The 20901-nt window shown below is 36.7% G+C and overlaps 2 protein-coding genes across 4 annotated transcripts in view; one reads left to right on the forward strand and one right to left on the reverse strand.

Moving 5' to 3' along the window:
• LOC127988172 (SLAM family member 5-like) overlaps positions 1 to 20901 on the forward strand; it is a 177353-nt gene that overhangs the window by 143721 nt on the left and 12731 nt on the right. Inside the window, exon 4 of one of the 3 annotated variants that reach the window (XM_052590792.1) lies at positions 20220 to 20400. The exons of the other annotated variants lie outside the window; for them this stretch is intronic. Coding sequence (XP_052446752.1) covers positions 20220 to 20359 — 140 coding nt within the window. The 3' untranslated portion in view covers positions 20360 to 20400. Of the gene's footprint in view, positions 1 to 20219; positions 20401 to 20901 lie in introns of those variants that run through there. 3 annotated transcript variants of the gene reach the window in all.
• Positions 115 to 7518, reverse strand: LOC127988167 (uncharacterized). Its single transcript, XM_052590784.1, has 5 exons — positions 7424 to 7518; positions 3293 to 3622; positions 2828 to 3169; positions 2472 to 2579; positions 115 to 1412 (listed from the first exon to the last, which is right to left on the reverse strand). The coding sequence occupies exons 1-5, from the start codon at positions 7494 to 7496 to the stop codon at positions 1351 to 1353; spliced, it is 915 nt and encodes a 304-aa protein (XP_052446744.1). The 5' UTR covers positions 7497 to 7518; the 3' UTR covers positions 115 to 1350.

Below are 20901 nucleotides of genomic sequence, written 5' to 3' on the forward strand. Positions count from 1 at the left end.
ATACGTGCTGTCATCGCGGTCATGAATTCACTGCTATTTATATGTCGCCCCTTTGTGGATAAACTACGAAGAACAACGGAAACAAGATTAGATTAGATTCCACTTTATTGTCATTATGCAGAGTACAAATACAAAGCTAATAAAATGCAGTTAGCATCTAACCAGATGTGCAAGAAAATAGTGTTTTATATACATAAAAGTGCAGAGTAAGTAAAGTTATGGTATACAGAATGTACAGTGGAGTTGCTATATAAAGTATTGAACAGAGCATGTACAGAATATAAATAGGAGTGCAATGTAGTGATTGTTTGTGCATTATGAACACAGCAAGATAAGAACACTGGTAATAAATACAGTTGGATGAGTGTGCAAAAGTATTGTTAAACAATGTATTCTATGCAAAATAACAGTATAGTGCAATGGCAGTTTGCCTCAGTCAAACGCTTAAATCTGTCAATATTTACCACTTGGAAATTATTGAATAAATTTTTTTTTTTTTTTTGCTACAGAGAATTTTCAGTGAATTAAAAAAAAACAGAAAAACAATCTGCATGCCACTGCATCAGTGGCATCACGTCACCAGTGAATTCACCTGCACTGAAACAATAACCAGTGATCAAAACAGAAAATCATTGTATAAACTTAAGGATGTCCAGGTTCTATCATGGTAAAAACTATTTAAAACATTTTAATAAAATAGTTGCATAATAAACCTTGTTTTATTATTATTGTATGATTCTAGACATTTAAAAGATAAGTGACATAAAATTGCTAAAACTCTGACAAAACAGTAAAACAGGAAATAAAACAGTGAGAAAATTAATAACTGTAATTGAAAATTAATAACTGTCAGTGTGTTAATGATACTAAAATAACACTGGCAAATGATTACCAAAATATAATGCTTACATTTCTAGCATTTAGAGTATATTTGGTATATTTAAATATAAAGTGACTTAACAATGGAAGCAATGAAAATCAATAAGTGCTTTAACAAGTCTAAACTTAATGCAGTACACATTACAAGAATTTTTATATCCAGGGACTGCGAATGAAAATCAGCCCGAATCAATAAGTTTGGCAAGCACTGATCTAAAGCAAAACAATTATTTGAAGATAAATAGCACCACCTAGTGGTTACATTATGGTTATATAAGTTAATAGTCAAATACATTGAACTTCATCGAGAGCTGCTTAAATATGAAACCGCTAAAGGAAAGCCTTCACCACAAGCCATTAACTAACCCACAAAAACTAAATAAATGCACTTTTTTTTTTACTCAAACTGTAACTATCCAATCATTAAATGGGAAAGGGGTGCCATCAGCAATCGTGTGCAGCTGCTGATGCTCAAACAAGCATGCAAACGGTCATTGCAAATGATCCTCTCCGATCATGAGGGGTTCCTTCATCTGTACAAAAAAAAAAAAAAAAAAAAAAATGGGTAACACTTTCTATGAAGCCTGTATTTATAATACATTATAAGGGTATTATTAAGACATTATAACGAATGCATAATGCATTATAAAATCACTTATAATATGTTATATCATGAATAATACATAACAATTATGATACATCATGTGAGATTAATACTCCAACTTAAAAAAAACTGCAATATTTATATGGTTACATTTTATTTTGATATGCCCCCTTAATCAATCAACTATAAGTGACTTTGCCACTACACCATTAGAGTATCAGTATGCTCAAGAATGGTAGAATCTAATAAGTTGATGTACTTGCAAATACAGTTATAGTCAGTTTATCTGTTGGTTGACCATCAAAATAAAGTGTTCGTATATATTTACAGTAGCAGACATAGTGATACTCCAACGACCGCAAGTCACAGTAGTGTAGTTGCAGAGTTACTTATCAACAGCCGTCTAAAGGGTACTATCAAAATAATCAAACTGATATTACAATAAAAATAGTTCAAAGCAATTGTGTCATATTACACATTCTTCTGATCTGATATCTGACATATAAGTGGACTTTGAACACTTTAAGTAAAGTAGCATCAGAAAAATGGCAAGATATGAGACTTATAATGCATTATAATTAAGTGGATGCAACGTGTTCATTGTGTTGTAAATCATCATACTCTTAAAAGATATAATCACAAATAAGTAAATATTATATTTAAACTGTTCTTATAATTATTCATGAGTTCACTGTAAAAAACGACAAGTAAACTTAACTTAAACTCTTGTGTTTCTCTTTTCTTCAGTGATTCTGTTTGTTAACAGCAGCTGTTCATCACTAATTCTCAATTATCACTTAGTTAATCACTTAATTACTTGAATGCAATGTATATCTTCTTTCAGTGAACTCAACTGAATTAAGTTCAGAGTACTTATAACTGTTAGTTTTTTCAACTTAAACGGTTTAAGGCAATCGGTTTCCTCAAACGGTTTGAGTTAAGTTAACTTGTCGGGTTTTACAGTGATACTATCTGCAAGTATACTTACCCTTTCTGGTTTTCCTGCGGCAATAGTAAATCACAGCAGCAGCAGGTACAACGACACCAACACCAATTCCTGCTACAACAGCTGAAGACAGACCTGAACCTGAAACAACTAAAGACACACAGACATTAGTGTGTGCAAATCTGTCAGAATGATCTATAACCAATATTACAAGATATCAACAGGTCTGAGAGAGCACATGTGAATCTGATTCAGTTTAAAGAATAAAGTTTCATACACTGACATCAAAAGCACCGATGCTTTGATACCAAGACATACTACAATAAAAAGAGGCAACAACATTTTCCTTTATGTTCTCCTGTAAGAGTTGTTTCCCTTTGGCCAAAAATGATACTCACCAGTCACAGAAAGAGTGAAGCTGTTAGTGTTGGTGGTACTGTAGTGGATTGTGTTGGATTTGATCTTCACTTCATAAAGTCCAGAGTCTGTGGTTCTGGTGTCTGTGATGGTCAGAGATCCAGTCTGATGATCCAGCTCCAGTCTGTCTCTGAATCTGTCATCACACTGAACATCTTCACAGATGTGAGTCTGATCTCCAGTGGTTTCAGCGATGAGAGAGTCATTAAAACACCACGTGATCACATCATTTGGTTGTTTTATTACTCCAGGATCTAGAGTAACAGATTCTCCCTCCTTCACTGACTTTCTCTTCATCGTATCTCGTTCAGCAGCAGAAACACCTGAAACACAAACCAACAGCCGCTTGAGGATCTGTTTGATTAGAAAACTCTATAACAGGAACAAACCATCAAAATTATTGTGCAAATGAGTTTCCCTGCTTTAAGCATTCATTAATCACTCACCATGGACAGACACATTGAAGGTCTCTGTATCGCTGCTGGTCTTGATCGTCAGTGTATAAAGTCCAGAGTCTGTGGTTGTGATGTTCCTGATGGTCAGAGATCCAGTCTGATGATCCAGCTTCAGTCTGTTTATGAATCTCTCAGTGCCATCATTACACTGAACATCTGTGCAGGTCTTACTGGGATCTCCACTGATGTAAGCGATGCGAGTGTCATCAAAATACCATCTAAATCTGTCTTCTTGGTTTGTTTTAATACCGGTGAGAAGAGTAACTGAATCTCCCTCTGACATGGACACTGAGACGATTTCTGCATTAACGCTGAGTAAACCTGAAGAAGAAATGAACAGCAAATTATAAAAACACTTCTCAGAGAGTACAAAAAAAACAACAACAGGAAAATGCTGTACATTGTTTTTTTCCCCCCTACAAATCGTGAAGATTGTTAATAAAGAAATATTTCTGAATGCATAATGTAACATGATATTAACAGCATTAAAACAAACCAAAGAATAACATAATTGATTTACACATTCATTCACTAAACAGATGAGAACATGGCATAGATGTCTTGAATACTTTTATATTAATTTATTGTGTTTGCATCATACAACAAACTGATGTTGTCAAAACAACATAAAAATGTCTTGCAATTAATAATAGCTGAAGCATCATTATAACAAGTAATACTGTGGTACCTTGCAGTACTTAAAATAATTAATAATTCAAAACTACAGAATGAACCACATTTTAATTTTATATATATGCAAATGTTTGATTAAATCCCTAAAATAAGGTCTGTGGTTTACACAAGCTCAAGATACTTTCATGTTCTACAACAGCCCACTCGTGATTTATTTTAAAACTGTTATGTTTCTTAAAAAATACGTTTGCTAACAAGTTGCTAAATGGGACTACAAACGCTGTCAGAGACATTAAACATCACCACGCCGAACAGTTTTCATTGTATAGTATTTTCCAGTTATAGTAGCTCTGCACAATTAATCGAAATTAAATCGCAAAAGCAATAAATCGCGATCAGTCAGAAGCTTTGATTGTCATGTACGTGTGTATCTTTAGTGAAGTAAATCTCCATCTGAAGATTTACTTCACTTCGCTCTCTCTCGGAAAATAAATACGCTTTCCAGAAGAAATCCAGGAAATGTCTATCGCTGTATGGAGTGAGTTTTGGTTCTTTATTACATGCGAGAAAATAAAAGATCTGAGAGAAAAAAAAAAGTTTGAGAGAAAAAGTTATCACACTGATAGCAAAAAAACATTTCATGAGAGAAAAAATAATATTTGAGAGAAAAAGTTTTCATGCCAATAGCAAAAAATAATAATATTTGAGACTAAAAAAAGTTTTGAGAGAAAGTATTTTCTCATAGAACATAAAAAAATATACATTTGAAATTTTTAAAATTATTTCTGAGAAAAAAATCTCTCTCAAAATACTTTGAAAAAAACTCTCAAATATATATGTTTTGCTATCAGTGTGAAAATATTTTCTCAAAAAAAAAAGTGTTTCTCTCGAAACGCTTTTCTTTGCTCTTGATGCAATTTCTTGCTCTCGTGTCAGGATTTTGCTTTCACTGTGAGAATTGTGTCATGGGCGGGGCCACGTTCCTATTGGCCAGTCGGGTGAGCATCGTCTTGTCTTGGGAGTCGAACTGATTCATAACACCATTGTTCGGTTCACCTGCATAGATGCCGCCTCTGTCTTATGGCTAGTTAAGTTGAGCAGTGAGCACGGACACTCCAATGTTTGGGTAAGATGATGACACACAGCTGGCTGAGCAAGTTCAGTATCACTGAAGATTAAACATTAAAAAATAGCACTCATATTCATGAATGAACGTGTATTATATTATTTGCTTGCTAATCGCTAGTAAAGCTAACCAGGCATCATGCTAGGTAAACTTGCAAACTCACCTGGTTTAAACTATGTTTAAATCAAATGCCAAATTAATGTTTTGATTTAGATAGTTTCACGCCTTATTTAGTGAGTAGTGAGCTAGTTTCTACCTTTGCACTTGCTAGCCTCAAAGCACCTGAAGAGTAACTGCTTGTTCATACAACCTCCCGTACAACTTTCAACTAACGTTAGTATGCATGGAAGGTGGCAACCCTACAACTAGCTAACGTTAGACAATGATTGACATACCGTTTGAAAGATTTAAAATAAAAAAATAATTACCATGACAGTACAGGCACAAACATATTTGTGGGTTGCTAATGTAAGAGTTAGTCCTAGACCTGCAATTTACCTTGTCAGCTCTAGACCTCGGCTAGATGGTAAAAAATATTTAGAATAAGCCCCGTGTAGCTGAGTTTGTGAGCTATACATGCAGTGTAGCTAAACATGTAGTGCAACAACCATACAAAGACTATTTTAAACAAAACTAGGTGGGACACTTTCAAACGGTATATCAATCATTACTCACTAAATAAGGCGTGAAACTATCTAAATCAACATTAATTTGGCATTTGATTTAAACATAGTATAAACCAGGTGAGTTTGCAAGTTTACCTAGCATGATGGCTGGTTAGCTTTACTAGCGATTAGCAAGCAAATAATATAATACACATTCATTCATGAATATGAGTGCTATTTTTTAATGTTTAATCTTCAGTGATACTGAACTTGCTCAGCCAGCTGTGTGTCATCATCTTACCCAAACATTGGAGTGTCCGTGCTCACTGCTCAACTTAACTAGCCATAAGACAGAGGCGGCATCTATGCAGGTGAACCGAACAATGGTGTTATGAATCAGTTCGACTCCCAAGACAAGACGATGCTCACCCGACTGGCCAATAGGAACGTGGCCCCGCCCATGACACAATTCTCACAGTGAAAGCAAAATCCTGACACGAGAGCAAGAAATTGCATCAAGAGCAAAGAAAAGCGTTTCGAGAGAAACACTTTTTTTTTTTTAGAAAATATTTTCACACTGATAGCAAAAAATATATATTTGAGAGTTTTTTTCAAAGTATTTTGAGAGAGATTTTTTTCTCAGAAATAATTTTAAAAATTTCAAATGTATATTTTTTATGTTCTATGAGAAAATACTTTCTCTCAAAACTTTTTTTAGTCTCAAATATTATTATTTTTTGCTACTGGCATGAAAACTTTTTCTCTCAAATATTATTTTTTCTCTCATGAAATGTTTTTTTGCTATCAGTGTGATAACTTTTTCTCTCAAACTTTTTTTTTTCTCTCAGATCTTTTATTTTTCTCGCATGTAATAAAGACACATTTCTAACTCCATATCGCTGCAGCTGAATAAATAGAGGATTTAACTGCTTAATCGATACAACGTGACTAATAAACACACGACTACAGCAATATGTTTTATCTTTATTTTTATAATTTTCATCATTATAAAGTATATCTATAATGAAATGCTAATCGACATAGCCTTTATTACTGCTTAGAATCCAAGGCGATCAGATGGCTAGTGTTCAATCTGCTCCACAGCCAATCACGGGCCCCCCTCCTTGCTCGGCCCTGAGCTTTTTTCCCCCCTCCCCCATAATCTCACTCTAAGCTGAACTCAAAAGTTGGCAGCCCTGAGTAACGTAAAAGTGAAAGTGAAAGTGACATTCAGCCAGGTATGATGACCGATACTCAGAATTCGTGCTCTGCATTGTGCACTCGCACGCGCACACACGGAGCAGTGGGCAGCCATTTATGCTGCGGCACCCGGGGAGCAGTGTCTTGCTCAAGGGCACCTAAGTCGTGGTATTGAAGGTGGAGAGAGAACTGTTCATGCACTCGCCTCACCTACAATTCCTGCCGACTCAAGACTCGAACTCACAACCTTTCGATTGTGAGTCCGACTCTCTAACCATTAGGCCAAGATAATTTCCCAACACTATAATAACAAACTTTATCTTTAAGTAACATTCTTAGATTTTAGCAAAAACTGCAGTGCAATAATTTCCCAAAATGTAATTTGTGTGAAAATATTACGAAGCTAGTAATCGGTCGTTAACAGGCCAGATACGCTGAAGACGGACGCAAACAGGCAGACTGAGCAGCTCACCGCTCTGTAGAAAATGTGTCTAAAATGACTAAATCATTGATTTTCAACTTGACGGAAAAATGAATTGTAGCAAATAAGCTACTTACCTTGCGCAAGCCATGAAGCCACTGCCACACTAACTAAAAACTCCGTCAATCCTCCAGCAACCGGCGCCGCCATCGCACCCAGTAGACTGGCTACGCAAAGGTGTTGAGGAACAGGGAAATAATGTCATAAAGGAGTGTGCGGCTATGGCAAGTCGTTTTAACATTTAATCTATAAACCGCATTAGTATCTAATTTAACGTTACCAGAACATATTTTTTTAGGATCTTTTCCAGTAAGTAATAATACTTACTCATTAACTACCTGTGCTTAGGTATAATGTCTTTTGTAAAGTTACTCGCACTTATTCATTAGATACTAGTGCTTATTTATTAAGTGCTATTACTTATTCATTAGAAAATAGTACTTATTTATTAGGTACTAGTACTTATTCATTAGTACTTTATTAGATACCAGTACTTATTTTGCATCTGCTAAATGAATAAATGTATATATATATATATATATATATTAGTGGTGGGCCGTTATCGACGTTAACGTGCTGCGTTAAAGCAAGACTCTTATCGGGCGATAAAAAAAATATCGCCGTTAATCTATTCTCAACGTTGGGTTGGGAGCTGGGTCTATACTAAGCAAGCTATGATGACTTTCACCTTGATATTTTATATAACTGACTCGCTGAGGCCAGCCTTAAAAGATGCTCAGGACAGTTGACGGGCCACTGCTGCGCATCGTCACGAAAGCTTTTCTTTCTCACGTGTTATTAAGCCGTACCGCTTGTCGATTTAAACATTAAAGCATCCAAAAACTAGACGCGGAAAAGCTGAACAGAGTAGCTGGTTACTGGTGTTCGGTGCGCACGAGAGAGAGAGAGAGAGAGAGAGAGAGAGAGCCGCGCATCACGGACAGCGACACTGAACCGAGAACCGAGAAAGGCATCTCAAAACACTTGAGCATCGAATTTGCTTATTTTTGCTCTTGTGCCGACAAATACATACAAAATATGTCAAAATATCCACCTTGGAAATTATGCTCGAAAAAACTGTGTGAAAGTGAAAGTAAACAGTTGAGGAAAAAATGGGATGTGTATTATATTGGATGCGTTCATCGTCTCTTAAAGTGACTGCGGCTAATTTAGCTACTGGCTGCTGTAATGTTAATACAAGAAAATGAAAGAAAATCTCTCACTGCTATTGACTACTTTGTAGTTTTAACAGTCAAACCAAAAATTATTCAGACACCAGGTATAATTTTTGATATATAGCAAAACTGTAATAATGTGAGAAATGTTGAAGGTGTCTGAATAAATGTAGGTTTGATTGTATATTTCATTTTTACATTGAAGACAATCCAGTGCTATTTTACATTTAATTATTTGGTTTCTGTACCTTGAAACCTACAAACTTGAAAAAAACTTAAACATTGGTGTGAAACAGGCGTAAGGTTGTTTGCACCTTGTGCAATGTGGAATTAGTTTACAGCTTTTTCAAGCACTTTGGGATGTATTTTGGAAACAGGAGATGAGCCCCTTTTCTAATGCACCACCTAGCTTGATAAACCCCTTCTCAAAGACTTACTGTTTGTCAGTTTTATTTGGGTAACACACATATTCTGAATGCCTTCGGCAGAATTCGAATGAGCCATTTTAATCTAGATTAATTTCAAGATCACAGTGAGATTAATCTAGATTAAATTTTTTTATCTATGCCCACCACCCAATATATATATATATATTTGACCTTTTTTTCCGATAAAGTAAATGTTTGTCTAAAAAAACCAAAAGGTTTGGTTATTTTTGTGCCATGTACAGTAGAGACCATGAACAGAACATGTACAGAGCCTTAATGTAAAAACATTTAGTGTCTGTAACACAAGTGCTATATGCAAAAAAAGAAAAAAAAAGTTTCACATACAGCTCTGGTATGATATTTATTTTTTACTGAAGTAAAAATAGGAAAATAACAGATAATAAAACTGGTGTTTTATTTCCATCCTGCCACCGGAGGTCACTAAATGACCAAAAAACACATTGTTTATGAAATTACATTGTTTACAAACGGACAAAATACATTTTCTATGTGCTTGTGTACAAATAATTGTTTTCTTTTTTATATGGTTTCCTCAGAAAAGTACATCCATCTCCTTATTCCTGTTTCAACGTATTGCTACCATACTGGGCAGAAATAAAAAATTTAGTAGGTATCCATTAAAGGGTTAGTTCATCGAAAAATCTAAATTATGTCATTAATAACTCACCCTCATGTCGTTCCAAACCCTTAAGACCTCCGTTTATCTTCAGAACACTGTTTAAGATATTTTCAAATTGAACTGAATCGTTTTAAATGGTTTGCGTCTCCAATACGCATTAATCCACAAATGACTTAAGCTGTTAACTTTTTTAATGTGGCTGACACTCCCTCTGAGTTCAAACAAACCAATATCCCGGAGTAATTCATTTACTCAAACAGTACACTGACTGAACTGCTGTGAAGAGAGAACTGAAGATGAACACTGAGTTGAGCCAGATAATGAACAATAGACTGACTCGTTCACGAGTGAAGAACCGTTTTCTGTCAGACGTGTCCGATTCGTGAACCGAGGAGCCGATGATACTGCGCATGTGTGATTCAGCGTGAAGCAGACCGACACACAGAGCGTCTGAACTGAACTGATTCTTTTGGTGATTGATTCTGAACTGATTCTGTGCTAGTGTTGTGAGCGCAGGTAAACCGAAGGCTTGAATCAAGGGCAATCATCGCAAATGACGCCATTACGTCGAGCGCAAAAGAACCGGTGAACCGTTTCCTTCAACCGGTTTATTGAATGGAACTGTCCGAAAGAACTACTGGTGATCCGAAAACCGGTGCAACCAGTTCTTCACTCGTGAACGAGTCAGTCTGTTGTTCATTATCTGGCTCGGCTCGGTGTTCATCTTCACAGCAGTTCAGTCAATGTACTGTTTGAGTGCATGCATTACTCCGGGATATTGGTTTGTTTTAACTCTGAGGGATTGTCAGCAACATTAAAAAAAGATGAAAATACCATGAAAATAGATACTAGTATGGCTTATAGATTAAATGTTAAATTGGCTTTCCATAGTGTGGATGCTGTGCGCTTTGGGTGTGAGCTTGGTGCATGGCATTTTATCTTTAGGAGTGGCTCTTCTCCAATAAGTACCTACCACATCAAATAGGACAGAACAAGTTTGGTTCCATAGCAACCAAAAGCACACTATCTGATAACACTAGGAATGTGGCTAAGCAACTCTTAACTCAAGTCTCTCAAAAACAGAAATATAATTCACATAAAAAGGGATTCTTCTTTAATTAATTCATAGAAAAACCTTTCTTTGAATTAATTCGCATATACTTTAGGGCATTGTGCATGCTGTTACTGTTCTTGTATATTGTGTTTTGTGTATTGTATGTTTTATACATGCTTATGATGGATCACTAGTTAATATAACCTCATCTATATGATGTTTGGTATCTATGAGTTCGTATTTTCCACTGAAAAAAACAATAAGTAAATTTACTTAATTTTTATTTCGCAAGTTTTTGCACAAGCATTTTTCAAGTAAATTTACACATTTGGAAATGATAACTAAGTTAAATAAAAATAAAACAACGAATAAGTACATGTATCTTGACCTGTTAAATTTTATTGTGTAAATTTAAATGAAATTAATGCATTTAGCAGACACCTTTATCCAAAGCGACTTACAGTGCATTCAGGTTGACGATTTTCACCTATCATGTGTTCCCAGGGAATCAAACCCACAACATTGGGCTTGTTAAAGCAATGCTCTACCACTTGAGCTACAGGAACACTTCAAGATTTTGTGACAAAAATAAGTGCAAATTTCACTTACAAATCTGATATAATTAAGTAAAATCATTTGTTCTTGTAAATATGTTTTACTTGTTTTATGCATTGCTGGTAATTAATTTAAACTTAAGATCACTTTAAAATAGTTTAAACAGCTTAAGCAATAGTAAACATCCATGGCATATTAAACACATTACAACTCCAACATTAGCAGTTCTGTGAATAGATATGACAGCTTCTTAATCTCATTATCAAAACATGACTAACAGACTGTAGTTACAAATAAAAACCTGAAACAAAGATTCTAGAAATTTCTAAATGTAATTTTTTTTTTTTTCAAAACAGTTTTATCAAATGAGGGTAAATAAGTCTCTCACTTCTGTCCCTTTTAACCAGTTTACAGCAAAGACAACATGAAGGAGTGGATGCACGTGATAAATATTCTGCAATTAAGAGAGTGTATATTATATATTGATGCCTATGCGACACATTAGTTTAATAAGAATCTTAAAGATTCCAGGAATTCCAGGAGTAGATGCTGAGCTAAGAGCCCTCAAAACCATGTTAAGCTTTTGCCAGGCTTCGGCCTTGACTATTCATTCATCAAGATCCTCTGATTCAAACTGGTCTTTCTCATAAACTCACTTTAGCAGAGACCAACTGGAGCCCCAAAGTGCATCAGGACTCTTTATCAAACAGGCGAAACTTGCATGTATCAAACTTAGTCTTATTAATTGATCAATTAAGTATCATATGCAGCTTTTACAAATGTTTGTTTGAACTAGGAAACAGATGTTTCCTTCAGATATCAAATTGTACCATAGCTTTATGTCTTTATTTCACTTATCTTTACTGCTTAAGCTTTAACCCCTCTTTCTATGCCAAATGTATGCTTGTGTGTGTGTGTGTGTGTGTGTGTATGTTAGACTACATAAACACTAAGTGTTTAGTACCATTTAGCACAGTGAATAACACGCTATGAAGGGCAGGGCGCACAAATAGTATGGTCTAAGCATGGGAGCTGAACATGCAGCAGCTGTGACCAACCATTTCACCAGCTAACCACACCTGTCAAAATTAATTGTATAACCTAGCTCCACATTCTGTTTGATCTTGCATTAATCTTGCATAATAACGTGCTATTTTGATTTGTGAATGAGTTGCATGTGACATCATGACTGAGCCCACCTCATCTGATCACATGTTAGTTTCCTATGCATGCTGACAGTGCAGAAAAATCGTTGCTCTGCTTGGGCTGTGATGTGAGTTTGCAGTGGTCTCCTAGCAACATGTGACCCATGAAGTGGTCACTTCACTTACCTACTTATTTGTATTTTTTAGTATTTTTTATTCTTTTATTGTGTTTTTTGTTCTAAAGCTGTCATTCTGTTGCACTGCGGAGCTTCTGACACGAAAACAAATTCCTCGTATGTGTGAACATACCTGGCAATAAAGCTCATTCATTCATTCATTCATTCATTAAAGTGTGAGCAGACTCTTCTGGGTTAATCTAAAATCAGCACTCGCTCCACAGACTTTTGTGTAATCAAAGAACTGCGTGTACCCAAAGTTAACTCTTTCAGCAGCCATACAGGCTAATCCCTTTGCTGCTAGCTGTCAGCATCTGACTGACACTTAAACAGGTGTGCGTGTAAAGTGTAACTTTCAAGCCACTCCTCTCTCTCTCTCTCTCTTTCTCTCCCTCTCATTCCTGGTTTCACTTCCTGTTTGTGCTAACAATTGTTTAGACTCAGGTTTCCCCTTCCTCACATTTGTTGGTTCAATTTGTGTTATTTTTACTTTGACTTTATTCTACCTCTCTGTGATTCCATTTCCTTTATTTAGTTTTTAGCCTGAAGGTACAGATTCAGCTAAGTTTATTCTAATTAAATATGAGATTTAATTAAATCAAATTTTTTATTTTTTATCATTCCTTTTAGTTTCCTAAAGCTATTAGGACATTGTCATTTAACATTTCAGCTATTTGACCATCACCATCTTCCCTGTTACTATAGATTAGAGCAGTTCTAACAACTGTTGTCCCCTTAATGAATTGTACAGGTTTTAGTAGCCTAATTCCTGTCTCTTCTATTATCTCTTGTGTTCCCACAAGTGTGCCAGTATGCCGCAGACATTCCACAGACATCCAGCCCTGCCAGCTCAACAGGACCACCTGCAAACCCAGCAGAGAACTGTGATGGACATCCTTCAGCCCAAAGCAGCCAATGACCTGCATGGCAGAGAAAGGAACAGCGAGACTGTGACACAAGTGGACACCTGACACCTAGCCTGAACCACCAGGTTCTGACCAGCATCATCCTCTCCTTGGCCCACAGCCTCACGGAGCTCAGACAGGAGGTAAATAAACTGAACTCGCAAGCCACAGAGTTCTACAGGGAACTGACACCTTCTCAATGAGAGAAAGCACAGAACGGATGTAAAGAACCTTACAGAATGCCGCAACAGAAGGAAATCACCAGTCTACAGGAGGCTCTAACAGCTGCTACACACCAAGTGATGCTGGAAAAAGCCATCAGACAGGGCTTGGAAAGAGAACTTTTTCACACAAAGTCACTGTTAAAAACAACGTATGTGGAACTTAATGAGATAGACACCAGAGCTGAGGTGTGAGAAAGCCATCTGCATGGAGCCAGAGCTGAAATCCAAGTCCTTGCTCAGAAACAGAGACCATGAGGACATCAAAGGAACTGACCCTGAGAGTGGCCTCACCAGCAGCTTAAACAAGCGATCATAAAGGAATTCTCAGACCCAGAGTCTGAACATGGACGGACTGCTGCCCTAGACACCAAAAAGGGCTGGCATGAAAATCCCCATGCTTACCTCCACAGACTTTGATGAGCTTACTTCGGAGCTCGCAATTACCCTGGCATGGAGGAGGACACCAGCTTCAAGAGCCTTTTCCTCCAAAACCTCCATCCTGACACAGAAGGCTTTTAACAAGAACAAGGCCTCCACTAAAGGTGTTTGTAAGACCACTCTGATTCTGAACTACACATCCCAGAATCCAAAGCAGGCACCAGATGGGACCCAGCATTGCCATGATGCAAGACTCTTCTGCAGAAAGCCTCTAGCCAGTGGAGGGCAGAACATCACAATGACAAAAGACTTAAGTTCCAGACCAACCACTGGGAGAAGCAATGGAAAAGGGCATCCTCATCCTGCAAATACTATGGTATGTCCAACAGCAGCCAACCACAACATCCTCCTCCACACCCTTCACACAGGTGCCAAACGGTGACTACACAAGGACAGGTGGACATGCCTGCTTCTGGGTTACAGGAGCTGCTGTCACTAGCAAAAGAGCTCTTTGAACAAAACTCGACTGAGGAGTACTGAGAAGGACAAACTTCTGACTCCTTGCCTGATGCAACATAGCATCAGAACCCTCCAAGAGAGGAGTATTCCTTAAACCCCAGAAGCAACCAGACAATGTTGCATGGATCAATAGGCCCACATGCCAATAAGCGAAACCTCTACCAACACAACTCAGGCAAGCTCAAGTTGATGCCGCCACAAGAGCCAAGAAACATCGCAAACACCCGATTTCCAGAGACGTTCGAGCAAAACAGAGGGCTAATAACTACCTGTTTCTCTCCTGACATCATCACTAGGTCAGTCTGAAATTCTCTGCACACTAGAGAATCTCAATAGCAATTCTCTGTCTTCCTGACTGTTCAACATTGCAGGTACCATGGATAGCCTACTGGCTAACAACATTGACAAACTACCATCTTACCAAGACCAACTCACTTCAGGATGACAGGTGACACCTGCTGCTTAGGCTCTAGGACCCACACCTTGCCACAGCCTATATCACCACAGCGCACCACAACCACTCCTGGAGGCACCAACAGCCAGAGAGCCACCACTGTCTCCCAGCCGTGAGTGGAAGATGCGTGTCCAATTGCTCTACACATTTGACGTCGATCGCTGATCTATTGGACGGACAACAATGGTCGAAAGGGGGAATTATGTAGAATTTGGATCAATCAGACACACAACTATTTGTTACATTTAACAAATAATATCTAACGCCTCCTCATCTAACCAAAGGGTCTATGGACCCTTCCCCCAAAAGGAAGCTATCACCTCAAATAAGACAGAACAAGCCTCTGATTCCATATCAACCATAGGAACACTAACACTAGGTTTACAACACCCCAGGAATGTGGCTAAGCAACTCTTAATTCAAGTCTCTCAAAAACAGACACATAATGCACATAAAAAGGGACTTTTTTCTATTATGAATTCATACAAAAAACTTTCTTTAAATTAATTCCTGATCATCCACTGGGAGAAGCCATTGAAAATGGCATCCTCATCCTGCAAACACCACGGTATGTGGTATGAACCCCACAATCTAATTTCATATGCAAGACACAATTCTAGAAACAAAGAGTTGTAAAACTTCCCTGCGAAAGGTATTCCTCATTGGATAACTCAGATCCTGAGAGTGTGACATCATCTCCCTATATAGATCACTGATCACCAGAACAGGTGGTTCTTTTAAATTCAGGAATTCTAGGAGAAGATGCTGAGCTAAGACCTCTCAAAACCACACTAAGCTCATGTGAGGCCTCCAGCCTTGACTATTCATTCATCAAGATCCTTTGATTCGAATTGGTCTTTCCTCATAAAACCACTTCAGCAGATACCAACTGGAGCCCCAAAGTGCATCAGGACTCTTTTACAAAAAGACAATTAGTTATTAATTATTAATTGATACATTTAAGTATCATATGCACCTGTTTTCAAAGGAGTTTGAACTAGGAAACTGATATTTCCTTCAGGCTGTAGATTTGCTGAATATCTTCCATTTATGTCTAAAATTTTAGAAAAAGTTATGTCAGCTCAATTGAGCTCCTTCCTGCAAAAAAAATGATCTGTATGAAGAATTTCAGTCAGATTTCAGGCCCCACCATAGCATAGAAACTGCACTTGTTAAAATTACAAATGACCTGCTCCTTATTTCAGATCAAGGCTGCATCTCATTTCTAGTCTTACTTGATCTTAGTGCTGCGTTCGACACCATAGATCATGACATACTCATAGATCGATTACAAAACTATACAGGTATTCAAGGGCAGGCTAAACCGTAACCTGTCCAATCGCTACCATTTTGTTTATTTAAATGGGGAGTCATCTCATTTATCACCAGTAAAATATGGAGTGCCACAAGGATCTGTACTAGGTCCCCTTCTATTTTCAATATACATACAAGACCAGATGAAACTTCTCAATTATCTAAGCTAACAGAGTGTGTTAAAAATGTTAAAAATTTTCTCCTATTAAATTCAGGTAAAACAGAGATATTAATTATTGGACCAAAAAACACTACACAGAATCTTTAGATTTTCTTTAGATTACAATCTGCAACTAGACGGATGTACTGTTACTTCCTCTACAGTCAGAAATCTGGGTGTTATATTAGACAGCAATTTGTCTTTTGAAAATCATATTTCCAATGTTACAAAAACTGCATTCTTCCATCTTAGAAACATTGCCAAGCTACGAAACATGTTATCTGTTTCTGATGCAGAAAAGCTAGTTCATGCATTCATGACCTCTAGACTGGAATATTGCAACACACTTCTAGGTGATTGTCCTGCTTCGTCAATAAACAAGCTACAGGTAGTCCAAAATGCAGCAGCTAGAGTCCTTACCAGGTCAAGAAAATATGATCATATTACCCCAATTTTACAGTCTCTGCACTGGCTACCTATTAAGTTCCGTATCAGTTACAAATTATCATTACTTACCTATAAGGCCCTAAATGGTTTAGCTCCTGCGTACCTAACTAGCCTTCTACCACGTAACAACCGATCACGCACCCTAAGGTCACAAAACGCTGGACTTTTAGTAGTTCCTAGGATAGCAAAGTCCACTAAAGGAGGTAGAGCTTTCTCACATTTGGCTCCCAAACTCTGGAATAGCCTTCCTGATAATGTTCGGGGTTCAGACACACTCTCTCTGTTTAAATCTAGATTAAAAACACATCTCTTTCGCCAAGCATTCGAATAATGTATCTTTTATTTGTGATTGTAGTTGCATCTGATCAAAGGTGCATTTTTATTCATTAGCTTGGGTTAAACTAATTAATTTTAGTTTGTTGGATCAGCAGCTATGCTAATGATATCTCTATTTGTTTCTATGTTTTGTGGTAACTAGGATTTACACAAGCTCCAGTCTGGATCCAGAACACCTGAGAAGAGATGATGCTGACCCTCAGAGGACCTCAGATGATGCTAACCCAGAAATCAACAACAGAACTAACAAATATTGCTAAATGTGTGACTGAATCATATAATAATTACTGTTAATAATGTTCATCGTCTGGATGACTATGTCTTGTATTAATTCTGAAAAATTAATTCTTAATCTGAAAAATCCTGTCAAACGTGCACAGACTGACAGTCACCACTACTACTAAATATTGTAGAAACGTAATTTTCTGTAAAGTTGCTTTGTAATGATTTGTATTGTAAAAATAGCTATACAAATGAACTTGAACTGAATATCAAACTGTACCATATCCATCTCTTTATTTCTTTTCTCTTTTAAGCTTTAACCCTTTTTACTATGCCAACTGTATGCATGTGTGTGTGTGTGTGTGTGTATGTAAGACTATTTTAAGTGTTCATGTAGTAAGTAAAGTCTTATTTGTATCGCACTTGATCTTGTTCATTGTTTGCTCTTAACAGAAGACCCTAATCATGCAGATTTTAGCTACATGCTCTAAATTTTATTGTACAGTAAGAAAGTTATTTTCCTTGAACAGGAAAGTAGCGTTCTGAGACTTGACAGATAGTTGACACTGAGAGGTCAAGTAAATACTAACAGTGGATCTAAATATTTTTAATATATCATAATAACTAGTTATGATTGATTATTCATATTTCCCCCTTGAGCTGATTCGCAACATCTTTGTCAAACACAGTTTCTCATCATGGTGCCTGCAGATTAAATAATAAATGGTAGGTTCAGTGTTGAGGTTCAGTGTTGAGCGATGATCTGCTGTCAGTATTATTCATGGTAAAGTCAGACTGTGAAGTTCATAAAAATAGGACAGGAAGATTCTCTTCACCTACAAACCAAACACACATCAAACAAATGGGCACTTTCCTGTAAAAGCTGTGTGTCCACAAAGCAGTTCACACACAAGAAAACTAACCACAGCAGGTTTCAGTTTGACTTGAAGATGCTAGAGTTACATTTCAATGAGACTAACAATGAGAGATGGCAAATGGTTTTAACCTGGTTTTTTTTCTTTTCTTTCAAAACAACTGAGTTGACTACAACAATTTGAAATTCAGAAATCTCTATTTTACAGTGATGATCAATTTGATAAATTGATAAAAATAATGTTTTCTCCCATTAAGAACAGTTAAAGATCCAATAAGAACTAGAAGAATATTAATAACTATCCTCATTGTGTCTCTCTCTCTCTCTCTGTGTGTGTGTGTGTGTGTGTGTGTGTGAACTAGGAGGATCAAAAATTGTGGGAGGATTCACGCTCCAGTTTAATAGTACTGCTGTGTTTGGTTACATCAGTTTGATTGTTTTAGCAGATAGTGTTATTAGCTCAGACTTTCTCTGAACTATTAAAGAAAATGTCTCAAGTGTTAGTTTTGTTCTGTTTGTATTGGTGTCATCTGATTGGTAAGTTATGCATGTATTTTTATGGCTTACTGTCATAGTGTCACACATCAGGTCTGTGCTTATAAACTTTATTTAGGTGCACAGGATCTCACAGTGAATAAAAAGACAATCAGTGAATTTAAATTTTTGTGGGGGGGCGGGGGGGCAATGTCTGCATTTTAGAGGTTGTTACATTGTAAACATTTATTTAGTGGACGTTACATGAGATAAACATTTTAATTAAAAAAGAAAAATACAGAAATTGTCGGAATTCATGACTTACTACAGAAGTCATGGAAATCTTTTTTTAATGGATGTTGTTCTGTTTGCATATAAACATTACAATTTACAACTGACTTTAGACTTTGCATCTTAATTTCTGACTAAACCTGTTCACGTTCACCAGGTGTGTCTGGTGCTGAGACAAACAAAATACAATCAGTTTCAAGAATGGAGGGAGATTCTGTCACTCTAAACACTGATGTTACTGACGTACATGAAGATGACGACATACTGTGGAATTTTGGAGCCAAAAAGATTGCTGAAATCAATAGAGCTACTGGAAACTTCATGACATATGATGATGTTCTTGATTGGAGATTCAGAGACCGACTGAAGCTGGACAATCAAACTGGATCTCTGACCATCACAAACATCACAACTCAACACACTGGAGTCTATAAACTAGAGATAAGAGGACAAAAACTTTCTTTAAAAACATTCAGCATTTCTGTCTATGGTGAATAAGAGGTTATTTATAACATAGGCTACTTTATATGATAGAACATTTAAAAAGTTGACAAACTTAATTGTTATTATCCATATTTCTCTGGTGTTTTCAGCTCGTCTGCCTGTTCCTGTCATCAGCAGTAACACTTCACAATGTTCTTCATCATCATCTTCTTCATCACAGCAGAATTGTTCATTGTTGTGTTCAGTGGTGAATGTGGGTCATGTGACTCTCTCCTGGTACAAAGGAAACAGTTTATTGTCCAGCATCAGTGTGTCTGATCTCAGCATCAGTCTCTCTCTACCTCTGGAGCTGGAATATCAGGAGAAAAACAGCTACAGCTGTGTGATCAACAATCCCATCACAAACCAGACCACACATCTGGACATCACTCAACTCTGTCACACATGTCCAGGTACAGCAGAGCTGCAGTTAGTTGGTTGTTTATTTATCTACAGAGAACACTTTTCTTCAATAGCAGAAGTGGGATTTTGCTAAATTGTCATAATGAGACTAAAGTCAGTTTATTGAAAATCACAATTCCGTTTCATTATTGGTTATTTGCCCTCTCTCTCTCTGTCTCTGTCTGTCTCTCTCTTTCTCTCTCTCTCTCTCTCTCAGAATGCCAGGGTCAATGTTGTGCTACTTCGGAAGCTGTGATCCGATTGGTCCTCTCTGCCTTGGTGGGCGTGGCTACTGTGTTTTTTCTGGTTTATGACATCACATCTACAAGTGGAGGAGACAAAAAACGGATATCATAAAAAAAAGAGATCTCGGATCTTTAGTCTGTAAATATGAAAATACATAGTCTTACAATCTAAATTTAAATTCCAGTTGAAATAAAATTATCAAAAAAAAAATAAAATAAATCTAAATAAGTGACATTCCAGATGATCATTTGTTGCATATTGCACTGTTTAATAGTAAGATTCACATCATAGACTCATTTATGGGTTACAATTTTATATAAGTTGCATTCAGATGTAGACTGAATAAATCTGTAATGTTTTGCTGACAGTTTAAGGAACTGTAGATAAATCGTTATCAACAATAATTATTAATAATTTGCAAGAATTTAATGCAGAAATGAAATATTTTATGTCACTTGATCATAATGTGAAAATATCGATTTCTTTCTTTTTTCATTTCACTTGTCAAAAAAATAAACAAATCTAGTATAAATCAGAAAATGTCTATGTTTAAATAAAGGTGTTGTTCTAGACCATAAACACAAAGTTGAACAAACTTTCCATCTCATACACGCACATAAACACACAAATATAAATACAAATAAATAAATAAA

This window comes from Carassius gibelio, chromosome B22 (genome assembly GCF_023724105.1).
Source record: "Carassius gibelio isolate Cgi1373 ecotype wild population from Czech Republic chromosome B22, carGib1.2-hapl.c, whole genome shotgun sequence".
Taxonomy (NCBI): domain Eukaryota; kingdom Metazoa; phylum Chordata; class Actinopteri; order Cypriniformes; family Cyprinidae; genus Carassius; species Carassius gibelio.

Coding starts and splice junctions, on each gene's coding strand:
- LOC127988167 (XM_052590784.1), bottom strand. CDS start 7,496: ATGGCGGCGCCGGTTGCTGGAGGATTGACGGAGTTTTTAGTTAGTGTG. Junction 2,580..2,827: donor CTTCACTCTTTCTGTGACTG/GTGAGTATCATT, acceptor GTGTGTCTTTAG/TTGTTTCAGGTTCAGGTCTG. Junction 1,413..2,471: donor CCGCAGGAAAACCAGAAAGG/GTAAGTATACTT, acceptor TTTTTTGTACAG/ATGAAGGAACCCCTCATGAT.